This window comes from Fusarium proliferatum, assembly GCF_900067095.1.
Source record: "Fusarium proliferatum ET1 genome assembly, contig: FPRO_scaffold008, whole genome shotgun sequence".
Classification (NCBI taxonomy): domain Eukaryota; kingdom Fungi; phylum Ascomycota; class Sordariomycetes; order Hypocreales; family Nectriaceae; genus Fusarium; species Fusarium proliferatum.
This window is the reverse complement of record NW_022194797.1, coordinates 2,248,608-2,262,845: the sequence shown is the minus strand read 5'-3', so window position 1 is coordinate 2,262,845 and position 14,238 is coordinate 2,248,608. Positions and strand designations below refer to the sequence as shown.

Sequence of the window (14,238 nt, the reverse complement as noted above, 5' to 3'; positions counted from 1 at the left end):
ATAGAACCGAAAAGGCTACCCTTTTGGTGAAAAAACAGCACCAGATTGAAATTAATTTAGTATGTCTAGTTGTTAGCTAATATTCTGGGCTGTCAAGTTGGTCCTCGGTTTCCCTTGGTTCACTCCTCACTGTGGCGGGTAAGGTGTCAGTGTTGCCACTCAGTGTTGGCCGGTTACAGAAAGCTTGCGAAATAATCTCTCTTCAAGCATTGTCACAACCTCACTCAAACGTAGCTCATTGGATTCCTTATATTATGAGTAGTTTAATTATTTCGTTGAGCAGGCTATTGCTTCATGAGAATGGGAAAAGACGAACAGCCTTTCGGTTATCAACCCTGATGCCTGGCATAAAATTTCCCCGTAACAGCAGCAAATGTCTTAAATCTCCATTCTATCGGGGATTGAAATTTCTTGTGGTGAGGCGATGTGTTGGCTGCACGCTTTGATTGATCGCCTGATCTGAATGTCTTTCTGCCTTGTCTGCCTCGCATTGATATCTTATTCGCAGTTGAGACTTGTGGCTGAGAGCTTACATCACCGTAAAGAACTTAGTGAGTCTGCCTTGCAGTAAGCCACTCACACTCAAGAGTCAACTTCCCCGCTTCGTATCCGTCTCTTGGTTCTTCCTCTTGCAAACCTGTCAATTTCGATATGGCCGACCCGTTATCAATCGCCAGCGGCGTCGCTGGCCTTGTATCTCTTGGGTTGACTCTCTGCAGCGGTCTTAATAATTATTTCAATGCCGTCAAAGGTCGACACCAAGACATCGAGATTGCCAGCCAAAGTGTTACTCTTTTGGAGTCAAACCTTTTCATCATTCAGTCGAGCACATTGAAGCTTGGCCATCGCCACGCTTTGTCCGCGGACGGAGTAAATCGAGGCATGGCCAATTGCAAATCTCAACTTGTGGCCCTGCAGCAAATGATATCGGACCTCACCAGGGATGAGAGCTTGTCAGATCTTAAAGGAAAACTGAGAAATCAAATGACGATAGCTCGTTATCCATTTAATCAGAAGAAGCTAATCCAACTCCAGAACCAGCTTTCCAGTGCCAATGCCACCTTGGGTAATCTCGTCCAAAACCTCAACCTGTGAGGCACTCCAACTATAATTACAGTTCTGCTTTTGCTGATTTCATGAAGTGATATCAACACCGGCATCAGCGAAGATTTGCTAGTTTTGAGGAATTACACCAAAACCAGCGATAACATGACGCACAACATGATAGGCACCATTGCCAAGCGACTCGACGCCATCGGTCCGGCTGTTCAACGTGCTGAAATGGAAGTGGCAGCAATATCTCGTCATATGCAATCCAACTCCCTTGTCACTAGCATCTGTAATCCCGGCGACTTTGCCAAGCCTCGGTATCTACAAAACTCGCATAAGGAGGAAAGCATAGTGAAAAGACTGAATGATCCGGAATGCACTTGTTCTGATCCTTCCACCACTTCCATTCGTCGACAGTCATCTTATGTTGATCCATCATGGTGGGGTTTAGCCATTTCGAAACATGAGCATTTACAACGGCGCCATCGCCCTGGTTGCGTTCTCTCCAGTCAATCGCTTCGGACGTCAAAAACTACATTTACCTATTTCGGGCTTCGACACTGGCTTGCCCGAAGTTTGTCTACATCACTGAAACGAGATTATCCTGCCGGGGCATATAGCCTTTCCTTTGGAATACAGTCTTGTAATGTTGTGAAATCAAGCCCGGTTTTTCAAGTCTTTCGTAACCTTGCAGGAAATCGTCTTCCCTCACCCCTGTTCAATGAGCATATTGATATACGGGAACAGATATCTTTTGTGATCCAGAAGCTAAGAACCATTTACAGCTCAGGTGCTGCGTCGCCGTTTGACGTAGATGTATATGGAAATAGCATCGCCCATTGGTCCTTGTATGTAAGTATAGATTCTAGATATGAATTTCTGAGAACCTTTGACATTAACAGAGTCTTGAGTTCTATCTTAACCACTTATCAGACTGGAAGGTAGAAGAGGGAACAAGTTTCAAGATCAACTTTGAAGCAATTTGCTCTCTTTTGTTTTACCTGTTTGACATTGGGGTCTCCATCTCTGCCCCCAACTTTTATCAGCAGTAAGAGCTAGGAAACACTTTTTACACGACTTGACTGACGGAGACAAGCACAATCTTACATTATCTTTATGAACCGCGTTATATCAGAGCTCTTCCTTATTTCTATAACTTCATTGAAAAACTCGATAAGTCCTTTTGTAGCGAAGGCTTTACCAACAAGGAAACAAAGTACCTTATGTGTAAGGCGGAACATGAGTTTGAGTACTTGCAAGCCTGGGAGGACTACCCCGATATCGCAGAAGGTATTCAGCTACTTTAAATGTTCTATGAGACCACACGGATCTAATAAGTCAAATATAGCCTTTGGATTTAACGACGTCTTCGTGACAGTTTTGCAGCGGGACCGGCAAAAGCTCGCAGCTATTACAATGGACGACCAACTCCCTCCTGGCATCTTTGAGACAGATATTTACGGACGAAACATATTGCATGTGAGCATCACCTGGCCGGAGGGGCTTGCTTTGCTTCTGCATCATCAAGCTGTGTCTCGATTGTGCGACGATGCATCAACAACTATCAGCCCCCTACAAGTTGCTATGAGGCTAAGCGGGCGCAATTGTACCGAGAAATACCGGTGGGAGATGTGCCATAACTGCCATTGCTCTGATTCAGTTCAACTGATGGTAGAGGCCGACTGCTGCATACCAGTCCATTTGCTGGCAGTAGAATATTTGTCATTATGTTCATACAAATGCCGAAGGCTATTATTCCAACATTCTCAGAACCGGCGGCAGCGGCTACGAGATCTTTCTCTCGCCATCCTCCCTTCTCAAGTCATAGATAGGTATGGAATCACGGTTGAATGCGTCCCTGACGCTACTGCAACCTACCTGTGGGGGGAACTACAGTCAAACTATGATGAAGTGAGAATGCGAAGGATTGAAGTTAGCTGGGCCCTCAAACCCTTCTATCTGAACCACTACTCTGGGGGTCTGTTCGAAAACTCACTATGTCCAGAACTCTGTTCACTGGCCGTTGAGTTCGGCATGAGGCCTTCAGATGAGAGTGGTATCGGACCTCTCCTTGCACGCATTAGAGTTCTTGCATATAATGACTGGAGAACTAGATTCGATTATTATGACGTTACTTATCTGAGTTGGCTGATGAAGCACGATCTCAAGCTGGAATACATCATTGACGGTTTCCAGACATCGGCATTACATGATATCGGAGCAAGAATTGGTGGATTTCTACTTCCTTCCCCACTCGGTTACTTCTATGAGGACCTCAGCCCGGATTACCTTTGGCAGGGGGAAGGAATCATGCTGATAACCAAAATATGCAACAGTAAGATCGAGTCCAACTTACCATGTCCCTGCGGATCAAGTGGCTTCAACCGACCGTTGGGGTCTTTGTTGTCTGGATTTGTGGCTAATGAGCATTGGGATGGTCCTTGGGAGGTCGACATAACTAGAAAGGTTTTCCTTCTTGTCGCTCTGATAGAAGACAAAATAGCCAGCATTGACACATCCCATCTAGCCAAGTGTGCTACTCACGCAATTACAATGGAACTCCTAGGAATCAGGCATGTTGGGCCTTGTGCAAGGAATAGGGAGAATCAGGAAATGGGAGAATCAGACGTCAGTGACTGGGCAGAAGTATTGGACGAGGACAGGCTCTTACTCCAAAGACTCCATGATCTCGACGAAGAATTTGAAAGAGAGTTTGAAAGTCGAAATGAGTCTGTGGTAGACTTTATAGCAGGATATTATTATCAGAGGATGCTGGAAGTGGATGAAGAACTGGATGCGTCTCTCGCGGATGATCATAGGCAAGGACTACTTGCTGCTGGGGTGGTATTGTCAGAATGAGATGAGCATACCTGCCACTCTAGTCTAGATTGATTGAAATAGGTTGAAGATAGTAATGAGAATGACGGCGAGATTGATCAGCAAATCATATGAAGAGAAATAGAACCAGAGTCACAGAGGTTATGAGATTATCAGATTGTGTGGGGTGGATACCCTAGATAAGGCTCAGGTAGCTAATAAGACTGCATTCAAGTTCAACTATGTAAAGATAAAGATATTTCCAAGTATCTTTTCCTGTTTCTTCGTGGTTCTTGTTCTCATATTCAGTAGGCAGAAGACTCGAGGTTGTCGCAGTTGGCAATATCAATAAGGCGCTGACGGTTCTGGGTAGACAGGTTTCTCACGCAAAGATCACAATTTGGACGTTGTACCAGCGATATTGCGTCAGTAATCAAGTACTATATTAGTGCCCGGGAGATCTAGTTCGGTACTTAATGATAGCCGATGCTAGCTACTAAGACTTTCTACGCTTGTAACATAAATCATATGAACAGCTTCACGGACAATCAATAGTCTCGGGTAGATATAGTGTTAATTAGTCAGGACGAAGGAAGATGGAAATAAGTGAGCAAGCTCTTTCTTGTAAATCCCATTGAGTGGATCAATGCGGTGCAAATCCAAGCTTCGGAGTAGCCTCCTCCTGGCTATGAACAACATAATAGTTCCTCATAAACAAGTTTCCTAGTACAGAGTACTTGCTGTTAAGCTGAGTCTGGATCGCTCCAACACAGGTACGCTCAGCGGGGTCATATACAGTGTAGTTAACATCTCGTCCGGGAATAGAGAGCGTGGTGCTATCGATCTTGAAGTGGAAGTCGGGAATGGTGCTGTTGCATGGGAATGTGCGACTGCCACCCTCTAGGAGCTTGTAGCCCTTGATGTGGCTGTAATAGTCGTTCACCACAGCTTCAGGGAGGTAAACAAGGGACGTGCCGGAGTCGACGAGGACCTCTCCAACTGTCGTCTTGCTGCTGGTGAAAGAGCCTTTGCCAATGGCATAGGTGCTCACATTCATTGACCAGTACTTCTGGCTGACAACGGGGGTGTAGGCGATTTTGCCCTTGAACTTGGTGTCGTCAATGTATCCAAAGTCCCAAGTCGCAGGCTTGCCATCGAGTCGGAGATTCGCAGCAAAAACCTTGTTTTTCAGAGTAGGCAGGAGAGTTTCGAAGAAAGTCTTTTGCTTCTTGGGCTGGACGGTGTTGATGGTACTGAATGCGAGACCTAGAATACCATCGGAGGCGAACTCAGCTTGGATGATGGTGGCAGCTTCGACGGCTTGCTTGTGGGCTACAACGGGGCCCGCCTTGACGGTGTCGGTGTAAACGACACCGCTGACCTCACTGCCAAATGCGTACTTGATGGACCAATTATAGTTCTTAAGAAGCTCTGCGGATGATGTTGGGACATAGGTTGGGTGGTCCAGGCTCTGGAAGGGAGAAGACTCGTTGGAATATACCCACCTACCAAGTGAAATGTCAGTCTTGGTGCGCAATTGCAGAATCAAAGAGTACTCACAAATCGGCAGAGCCCGTGTCGTAGATCAACTTGAAAGTTTGGTTCCCGACGACTGTAGGGACGAAGAAGGACAGGCCAGATGAGGCAGGCTTCACTTTGGCAGAGCCTGACTGCTTCACGCTACGCGCTTCTTTGATATCGCCATGCGTCGCAGGGTATTTCGCCTCGAGCATCTGCCTCTCGGCAGCAGGATCGAACTCCTCTGATGTCGAAGGTAAAGCATCGACACTGAAAGCAGCGCCTTGGCTATCTGGAACAGCAAGGCCATGCGCAGAAGCAGCCAAGGCTGCAATCAATCGAAGAAGTTTGAGAGACATAATGAGAGCAGTACTTGGCGCAGTGTGACTATGTTGGCTAGGAAGTATCGTAAAAATAGTAATTCTCTCGTCTCTGTTTTATGGCCAAGAGCACGACCTCGTTCCGGTTCGTTCCCCCGTTTCAATGCTACGCTACTCCGTACATAGTTATGGTTCGCGCTTTGATTGTCCACGCGAGGATGGATAAAATGCCGAGCTCCGCATACGAATTAATTTCCCAAAACCGGCTAGCAATCAGTTCCACCACCAATGGCATCACAGCGGGCTCGGCAGATCAGGAATGAGACCCGCTAAGAAACTCGTATCGGACCTCATGACTTCATATGGACAGGGGCTACACCGTATAGTGGGCGGATTAGCCCATTTATACATATATAGTCTGATAAGCATCAGGCAAGTTGGTTGCGCATCAACGACAGCGAAAGTAACCTACAATCATGGCTCTCATCACTCTGGCCGCCGTCGCTGCTGCTGTCGCGCTTCCTGGCCTCGCTGCCGCGACCAAGACTCCTGCTGGTGTCATCTCCGTCCCGTTATCTCGCGATGAGGGCCTGACAGCGTATTATGCCAAGCTGCAGGTTGGCACACCGCCGCAGACGGAATATCTTAAGATCGACACTGGCAGCCCGCGATATTCTTTCCTTGACCCTCGCAACGAGGTCTGCAAAAAGCAGGGAAATAACTGCAAAACGTTCGGCACCTTTAACAACAAAACTTCCAAGTATGCTCCTCCAGACTTGTAATTTTCGTCGCTCATTGTTATTATAGAACATCTCACTACGCAGGGACTGGCTTCGCGGATGCCTTAGGCTACGTTGGTCAGGGCGACTATCTCACCGACACTGTAGTCATCGGCGGCGTTTCAACCAAGAACATGTACTTTGGTTATACGTCTTATTATGCTTTCCCGGACAAGCTCAGCGGCGACGTTAGTACAATTGTTGGTAAGATTCTTCCATACAAAAACACTTGGACGTAAAGAATACTGATAAGAATAGGCCTTTCGCTGGAGTGCCAGTTCGCCGGCCCCAAATGCACTGACAGGACCTCGGCGTACCTACTACCGGAGCTCAAGAATGCTTCTAGAATCAATTATCTTGCTTCGAGCATCTACCTAGGACCAGATGATGTCAAGGCCGCCAACGCCAGGATGCTCCTTGGTGGTGCCTACGACAAAGCCAAGATTGACGGTGATCTCATCACAGTTCCCATGGTTGATCCGCATAACCTTGATCTCAGCGGTGGCCAGACAAACTCGGTCAACGTCACCTCTGTCGAGGTTGTCCTCACCAAGGGTAACAACCATACGAAGGAAACCTATGGAAAGAAGAACATCGGTGTCCCAGTGCTGCTAGACACAGGCGTTGCGAACTGGTACTTGACTGATAAGACCATGGCTCCCGTCTTCCGCGCTTTCGGTGTCACCAAGGAACCCGCCCCGGGCCAGCGATACTTCGTCGTCGACTGCAAGTACGCTGACTCGAAGCGCAACGACGGATACATCGCCGTCGAGTTTGGCGTTCACGGCACAATCAAGGTTCCCTTCCACGGCTTGGTGTCGAAATTCCCTGATGGCACCTGTGGAGTATTCCTCGCTTCTCGTGGGTACCCTGTGTCTACCTTCGGTGACCCTTTCCTGCGCAATGTGTACAGCATCTTTGACCAGGAGAAATTCTCCATCTCGATGGGTAAGGTGAAGCATACCGCCGAGGAGAATATTGTGCCTTTTCCCAAAGGAGGCTTCAAGCCAACTCATTTCTAGAGAGGGTGAAAGCTACGAAGCGGGACTAACATATTCATGCACAAATAGTCGTTCCTATGCAGTGAGAATTAAGCGATGACTGCTTTGAGTATATGAGTAAAATAGAAAGATATATAACGACATGGTTTCCAATCTCTTAGTTGTGATGTAACTGTCCCAGTCACGTCGAATCCTCGCTCTCGCGTTATCTGTTGCGACACCTCGTAGCTTAAACGTAATCAGAGAGTCACTCAAGAGTTACTCGTGACCTCTGCAACAATCAGAAATCACCAAACTGAAAACAGGCTTCCCTAGAGATCGCAGGCGCGCTATCTCTCCATCTCGCGCACTCGGCTCAAAACGGTCAAATGGGCGACCCCAGACTAGGCTATACCATTTTTAGCCATATCAGCGAACGCTATCATCCCCGCCAAACACCATCCCTGGTTCTTTAACCAGTCTCAATACAAACAACACCACGCGGTATAAATGGCAGCGAATCGCGTGCAATCAACACCTACCATGTGCTAAGGTGTCAACACGTACATTCACCAGTCAACAGAATGGATAAAGACCTCAAGCCCGTGACCGTCATCCCAACAAACTCCACCGTCGGGATGGGCGAAGTTGTGGAAGATACAGCAAACGGTCGCAAACCGATTGCTACTTTGGATGGTGATGAGAAGCACTCGGACGAACTGGAATCTTCTCCACATGGAATCGTGTACAGCTCCAAGGAAGATGCGAGGGTCCGATGGAAGCTTGACCTGATCCTGCTGCCAATGGTAGAAGTTTTTTTTTTTTTTACAGAACCTGGAGAATTCGAGAACTAACTTCAGCAAAAATAGATGGTGTGCACATACGTCCTTAACTATATGGACAAAGTCGCTTTATCCGAGGCTTCCATCTTTGGCATCAAGGAAGATCTGGTAAGGGAATCTGCACCTTGAAGATATTTCCATGTGACGACTGACATCCGCACAGAACCTCGTGGGGCAGCAGTATAGTTGGTCATCCTCAATATTTTACCTGGGCTACCTGGTTTGGCAATATCCCAGCTCTCTCTTGATGCAGAAACTTCCCATGTACGTCTTCTCTTCTCAGAAGACGATTCAGATTAGGGATGGTTTCGTGCCTTCACTCTCTAAGATCGTCTTGTGATGCGTAATACTTTCTGACCACGGTATAGTGGACGATACTTCGGTGCGCTGATCTTCCTCTGGGGTCTCACCGCCTGCACAACGGCATTTACAAAAGACTTTGCAACACTCTGCGTCAACCGTGTCTTCCTCGGCGTTTTCGAATCATGCATGTTGCCCATTCTCACGATCCTTATATCCCAGTACTGGACACGTGAGGAGCAGCCTCTTCGCACGTCACTATGGTGGTCCGCCAGTGCTGTCGGATCTTTCATGGCCGATGCGATAACATACGGACTCTCGGGTAGCGATCATTCAGGCTCCAAGTATGCCGTCTGGCAAGTCGTCTACCTTGTCTTCGGGCCGATGACGATGTTCTGGGGTGTTGTTGTCTTTCTTGGCGTTCCGGCGTCGCCTTCGAATGCATGGTTCTTCAGCAAGAGAGAGCGCGACATCGCTACTGATAGGGTAAATCCCCTGCTAACCAACGCCAATCGAGGTACTAACCAAATTATAGGTCCTTAAGAACCATACTGGTATCAAAAACACCGAATACAAATGGAACCAGGTCTGGGAATGCCTCAGGGATCCTCAGCCGTGGATATTAGCGATACACGCCTTTCTTCAATGCCTACAAGGAGGCGGTCTAACATCGGTGAGGAACCTTGGATTGCGTCAGTAGTTGCATCATATTCTGATGACAGAGCAGTTTTCAAAGATCGTGTTGACTCAGACCCTCGGCTACACGAGTCGCCACGCCACATTGATGGCCATGCCGTCCAACGCCATCCACCTTGTTTCAGTAGTCTTTGCGTGAGTATCCAACTTTGTACCCTCATATCCCATTACTGACTTTTGTGCTCCAGTGGTTGGTTTTGCACTCGTTTCAAGAACACCAGGTGTTACGTCATGATCGCAACGAACATTATCGTCTTGATAGGAGCCGTGTTAGTGGATAGTGAGTCTCTACTACCATTGTTGGTATCTGCTTTTAGTATCTGACTTGACTTAGACCTTCCACAATCTAACCACCAAGGCCGACTTGCATCTTTTTATAGTACGTAGAGGATGTCATTTTGTAGCTCAGAACTTTCGCTTATACTCGCCTCCAGTCATTTATGTCAATACCGTCCCTTTCGGACTTGGCATGAGTATGCTGTCCTCGAATATCGCAGGGTTTACCAAGAAGTCGACCGCAAGCGTAAGTATTTGACTATGCCAATCTTGAGTAGACCTGTTTTGATAACATTTACAGGTCATGATGTTCCTGGGCTACTGTCTTGGCCAATTCACAGGCCCCCAATTCTTCATCACGCACGAGGCACCGCAGTTCCAGACTGCTTTCAAAGGCTTTTACTCCTCAGTCGCTGCCATGATTGTTTTAGAAATCGTTCTGCTGTAAGAAAACTTAGGATTCCACTTTGTCCAAAAAACTAATCAGTCCCTCTTAGCATCTACATCAAGTACCAGAACCATCGTCGGGATCGTCGCCAAGTTCAAGAAATCCATAACGTAAACATTTCCGGGGATGATTTAGATCTTACGGATTGGCAGCAAGACTCGTTTAGATATATTTGGTGAGCCTTGGTGAAAAGGCGTGAAGCGATGGATATTGGTGTGATTGCTCGAGACAATTCGAACTCTGGCTAGGTCGTTCGCTTGCCGTTAATGCTGTCGATCTATCTATGATACTTCGTCGAAGTTGGCCAGGAATAGTTTGTCAAATTTCGTTTACTCAGACAGTCACAACATGCACTGAATAAATACCGAACGGTTCGATTCTCGGCATGCTGATGACTTCATTGTGGCCTCGGCACCACATTGGCAAATAGGATTACAGAATGATAGAGCGGAATAGTGTACGATTGTATTAGTGACATGGAGAAGACTGTTTCCTGGTGCTGAGCTTAGCGCGGTTCTGGGCACGCTTATCATCGATTAGTCATTAGTTACCCCAGCTTTCAAGATAAACTCCCAAGACGAAAGCGCTCTTGCACTTCAATCACCCCTCATCCAAGCACACGGCCCTTCACGACGACTCACGATGTCTCTATGCACTACCTGCGCAAGACGAAAACTCTCTTGTGATCAACTCAAGCCGCGCTGCTCACCCTGTCGACGCTCTCACCTCAAATGTGCTTATGAACCGTCGCCTCACGCTGTATTCGAGTTTAGAGATGAGACAGAGCAGATCAGGACACATACTAGGCGTCGTGGGAGGAAGAAGACCACTCGTGGGCAACGAATCCATGTGGAGATGAACCCTCAGACCCAGGCTGCCTTTTCAGCTGTCGATACGGATGCGTCGGACTCATTCGAACCATCATCACTTGCAATGCTCGATGCGACCGCGATGCCTTGGATGGATGGGGTATTTGACTCGTATCCCGACCAACAGTGGGACTTGAGTCCGGAATCTACAATCATTTACAATGGTGCCGCGCAACTTTGGCTGCCGCAGACGGACTCGCCTGGTCAAATATCCACTGACTTCAACGCCGGCAGCCTGTCCTCGAGTTCCCCTCAGACAGTCTCCGAACGGGTCCTGGCGCAGCACTACACCCAGAATCTCGCGTCGAAATACAGCTCCAAGGGCCAAACTTGGAACAATCACACGTACTTCTTCAATCGCTTCAACTCGAGCCATTCGTTTGTGATATCGGCACTTTACGCATGGACAGCTGCTCACCTCCACTGTAATGGGACGTTGGATTCGGAGAGTAGCGCCTTGGAGCACTACGAAAAGAGTCTCGCAGCTCTTGGGGATCAATTGGGCATCCATTTCGGGATTGGGGCCATGGATCAGGAACTTGACCAGACTTGGCCTCAGCGCATCATCCGAGACGATGACCTGGATGCCGTCTCAGTCATGCTTTATTTCCTCGCTTGGACCGATCTGCTGCTTTCACGAAGGGCCTCGTTAAAGCGTATGCTAAGCCTTGAAGCTTGTCTTCTCGAAAGCCGAGGTCACGGTGATCAATCGCAGTCAGTCTACGGTAGAATGGCTGTGTGGTTCTGCTTTCTCGATGCTCGCGCATCTCTCTTTTCTCGGGGGGATGACCGCATCATACAATGTCTCGGCAACGACTTGGGATTAATGTTTGCTGTGGACAAGTCCTACAATTTTCTGCAAGAAGAATACACTCTGCTGTACCCGAAGGAGGAGCGACGATGGGATGAAGCTCATAGACCTTTGTATGTAGCTACTTGTCGTTTAGTCGCTTTGTTGGGGACAGTATCCAGAGACGACCGCACCACAGTGGGAGAGATTCAAGAAGCAAGCACGGCAGCATCATTAAACAACATTAAGGAGGTAAGCTAGCAGATGAATCGACCCTAGGGCTTTATAATCCGACCACTGACGATAAATTAGGGGCTCTCTAGTATTAGCGAAGAGAAAGCGGCAGAAAACAAAGTGCTATCCATCTTTCTCACCGCAAACGCCCTCTTTCACGCCGTACACATCTACAGCTCGAGAACATATCGAGAAGCAGAGTCACTTTATACAGAAACCGCGCATGCCGAGAAGATAATTGGCATCATTCGTCGCTTTTACTCCAAGCTGAAGCGGCCGAGGACGGAAGCACCGCCGACCAAGATATGGCCTATCCCGCTCATCATGGCAGCGATTGAGGCGAAAGACCCCATCTACAGAGACTGGGCGCTGCAGCTTATCAAGGACTGCTCTCAGGCTGGAAAGCATTACGTCAATGCATGTAGCTTTGTCGAAAGGGTGCATGCCGCTGAGGAGGGGACGTGCTGTCGCGCTAATCTTTGCCAGATCGCTCAAGATATGGCCGATGAGTTTGTGATCTAGCGCGCGACTGCAAATGGAATTCAGTGCTGCGGTAGACATTTTCGTCCTTGGAAGCGATCAAGGGGCGACGGTTCGTGGTCGATCGCCGAATTGGACTATTTGGGACAATCGGGCGACGCGCGCTAGCAGCCGCCGCGACAAATTGGTGACAGCAACTCGGAACCCGGTGGGACAACCCGCCAGGCCTATAAGTATTCGTGGTAGAGCAAGTGATAACTTGTAATTCTTCAGTATCCTTATCTTATAATCTACTGCTTTTCAACATGCCTTCTGCCGAAACCTCTATCATGGAAGTCCCTCGTCCTTCATTCTACCAGCACATTGTCGTTGAGGGCACGCCCTATGAGAGGGGCCTTTCGCATGGCAGACAAGTCAGCGACAAGGTCCGTGCTAATATTGAATACTACAAGCTTCCTGGCAAGCTGCCTCATTGGTGCGTAGATCATTGATACCACTATTATCGCAATTAACCAACATTCAACGCAGGTCCATCTCCTTCACGATCATCAAAACTGTCTACCTCCCAGCTTTTGAGAAGTTCTACCCTACAGGCCTCGAAGAGATCAGAGGAATCGCAGATGGGGCAGGCGTTACGATCGAAGAGGTCATCATGCTCAATGCTCGATATGACCTTGGCAGATGCATGTATCGCCTGCAAGACGGCGGCAAGACCCCTCAAGAACTAAACGGGCATGATGAATGCACGAGCGGATTCTTCCCTCCCGAAGCAGTGGCATCTGGTCGCGCTTTGGCCGTACACAATTGGGACATGTCCAGCCATCTCTACAACCAGGATCTGATCATCTACCTCGAAGTACACCCGGACCCATCAGAGGATCGTCCATTAATGTTTATCCTCACCGAGGCTGGTCAGCTGATCCGCAGTGGGATGAACTCGGCTGGTATGTCTGTCACTGCGAATTCCCTGCTCTCAAGCGAAGACTACGTGCCCATTTCGCATGTTGACCAAGACGGGGTCTATCATGAGGTCAAGAATCCCAGACCTGTCCTCCCGCTCTCCGTCGCGAGGCGCGTCTTCCTTGAGTACAGCAACTACGCTGAGGGCTTGGTAGCAATTAACGCCTTCCCCCGCCACGTCTCAGGAAACCTTCACGTCTCGACGGCCGAAGGCTTCGCAATGGCTATGGAAGTCTCTCCAAGCCGCGTGTACAAGTTCTACGGTAACGTTGACGATAACTACCTCATCCACAGCAATCACTTCCTCAGTCCAGAATTTCTGAGCCGTGATGATGTGTATGATCGTTCTCCTGGTGGGAGCACCTGGTTCAGAAGCCTCCGAGCCGAGAAGGGAGTAAGGGCTGATTGTGCAGCGGGTAGATTGACGCCTGAAAAGATCAGGACGGCGTTTTCGGACCACCTCGCGTATCCTGAGAGTTTGTGCAATCATCCGAATTTCAATCAGAAGAACACGCCCAGCGCTGTATTGACTGGGTACACATCCAAGCAGAACATGACGGTGGCCTTTGTCATATACGATCTGGTGGAGCGGGCGATCACCGTCTGTAAGGGCCCTCCTTGTCAGGGCGTGCTGCAGAAGTTCAAACTTGAGGAGAAGCGATCTTTGAAGCATTGATGATAGCAGTTTGTGTAATTTGACGTGGTTTGACGGTTATCGTGGCTAGATGTGTTATTTGCATTTGGGACTTGTGGCTAATAGCTTATTCCAGCAGACATAACTCAGCGGCTAGTACGTTTTGTCTGAAGTATAGATGAATTTGCATTATATGAGAAAAAGATTTATTACACAGTTGCGTTTCATTATGTTGCCAATTAATA

General features: G+C 48.2%; 6 protein-coding genes across 6 annotated transcripts; 5 read left to right on the top strand and 1 right to left on the bottom strand.

The window, feature by feature from the left end:
* Positions 1-651: 651 nt before the first annotated feature.
* On the top strand, positions 652-3,909 carry FPRO_14592 (uncharacterized protein; the record flags this gene model as incomplete). Its single annotated transcript, XM_031219635.1, has 5 exons — positions 652-1,091; positions 1,143-1,902; positions 1,962-2,098; positions 2,147-2,340; positions 2,399-3,909. The coding sequence occupies 5 exons, from the start codon at positions 652-654 to the stop codon at positions 3,907-3,909; spliced, it is 3,042 nt and encodes a 1,013-aa protein (XP_031085374.1).
* Positions 3,910-4,510: 601 nt separating this feature from the next.
* On the bottom strand, positions 4,511-5,744 carry FPRO_14591 (putative aspartic proteinase precursor; the record flags this gene model as incomplete). Its single annotated transcript, XM_031219634.1, has 2 exons — positions 4,511-5,372; positions 5,428-5,744. The coding sequence occupies 2 exons, from the start codon at positions 5,742-5,744 to the stop codon at positions 4,511-4,513; spliced, it is 1,179 nt and encodes a 392-aa protein (XP_031085373.1).
* Positions 5,745-6,181: 437 nt separating this feature from the next.
* FPRO_14590 (uncharacterized protein) lies at positions 6,182-7,506 on the top strand (the record flags this gene model as incomplete). The annotated part of the gene is made up of 3 exons (XM_031219633.1): positions 6,182-6,465; positions 6,513-6,688; positions 6,743-7,506. 3 exons carry the CDS (start codon positions 6,182-6,184, stop codon positions 7,504-7,506), a joined length of 1,224 nt encoding a protein of 407 aa, XP_031085372.1.
* A 542-nt stretch (positions 7,507-8,048) lies between these two features.
* Positions 8,049-10,205, top strand: FPRO_14589 (uncharacterized protein; the record flags this gene model as incomplete). The annotated part of the gene is made up of 11 exons (XM_031219632.1): positions 8,049-8,270; positions 8,334-8,414; positions 8,470-8,570; positions 8,675-9,092; positions 9,142-9,279; positions 9,334-9,437; positions 9,491-9,582; positions 9,637-9,681; positions 9,737-9,825; positions 9,880-10,022; positions 10,076-10,205. 11 exons carry the CDS (start codon positions 8,049-8,051, stop codon positions 10,203-10,205), a joined length of 1,563 nt encoding a protein of 520 aa, XP_031085371.1.
* Positions 10,206-10,668: 463 nt separating this feature from the next.
* On the top strand, positions 10,669-12,441 carry FPRO_14588 (uncharacterized protein; the record flags this gene model as incomplete). The annotated part of the gene is made up of 2 exons (XM_031219631.1): positions 10,669-11,937; positions 11,998-12,441. The coding sequence occupies 2 exons, from the start codon at positions 10,669-10,671 to the stop codon at positions 12,439-12,441; spliced, it is 1,713 nt and encodes a 570-aa protein (XP_031085370.1).
* Positions 12,442-12,704: 263 nt separating this feature from the next.
* Positions 12,705-14,035, top strand: FPRO_14587 (uncharacterized protein; the record flags this gene model as incomplete). Its single annotated transcript, XM_031219630.1, has 2 exons — positions 12,705-12,874; positions 12,928-14,035. The coding sequence occupies 2 exons, from the start codon at positions 12,705-12,707 to the stop codon at positions 14,033-14,035; spliced, it is 1,278 nt and encodes a 425-aa protein (XP_031085369.1).
* Between the last annotated feature and the right edge of the window lie 203 nt (positions 14,036-14,238).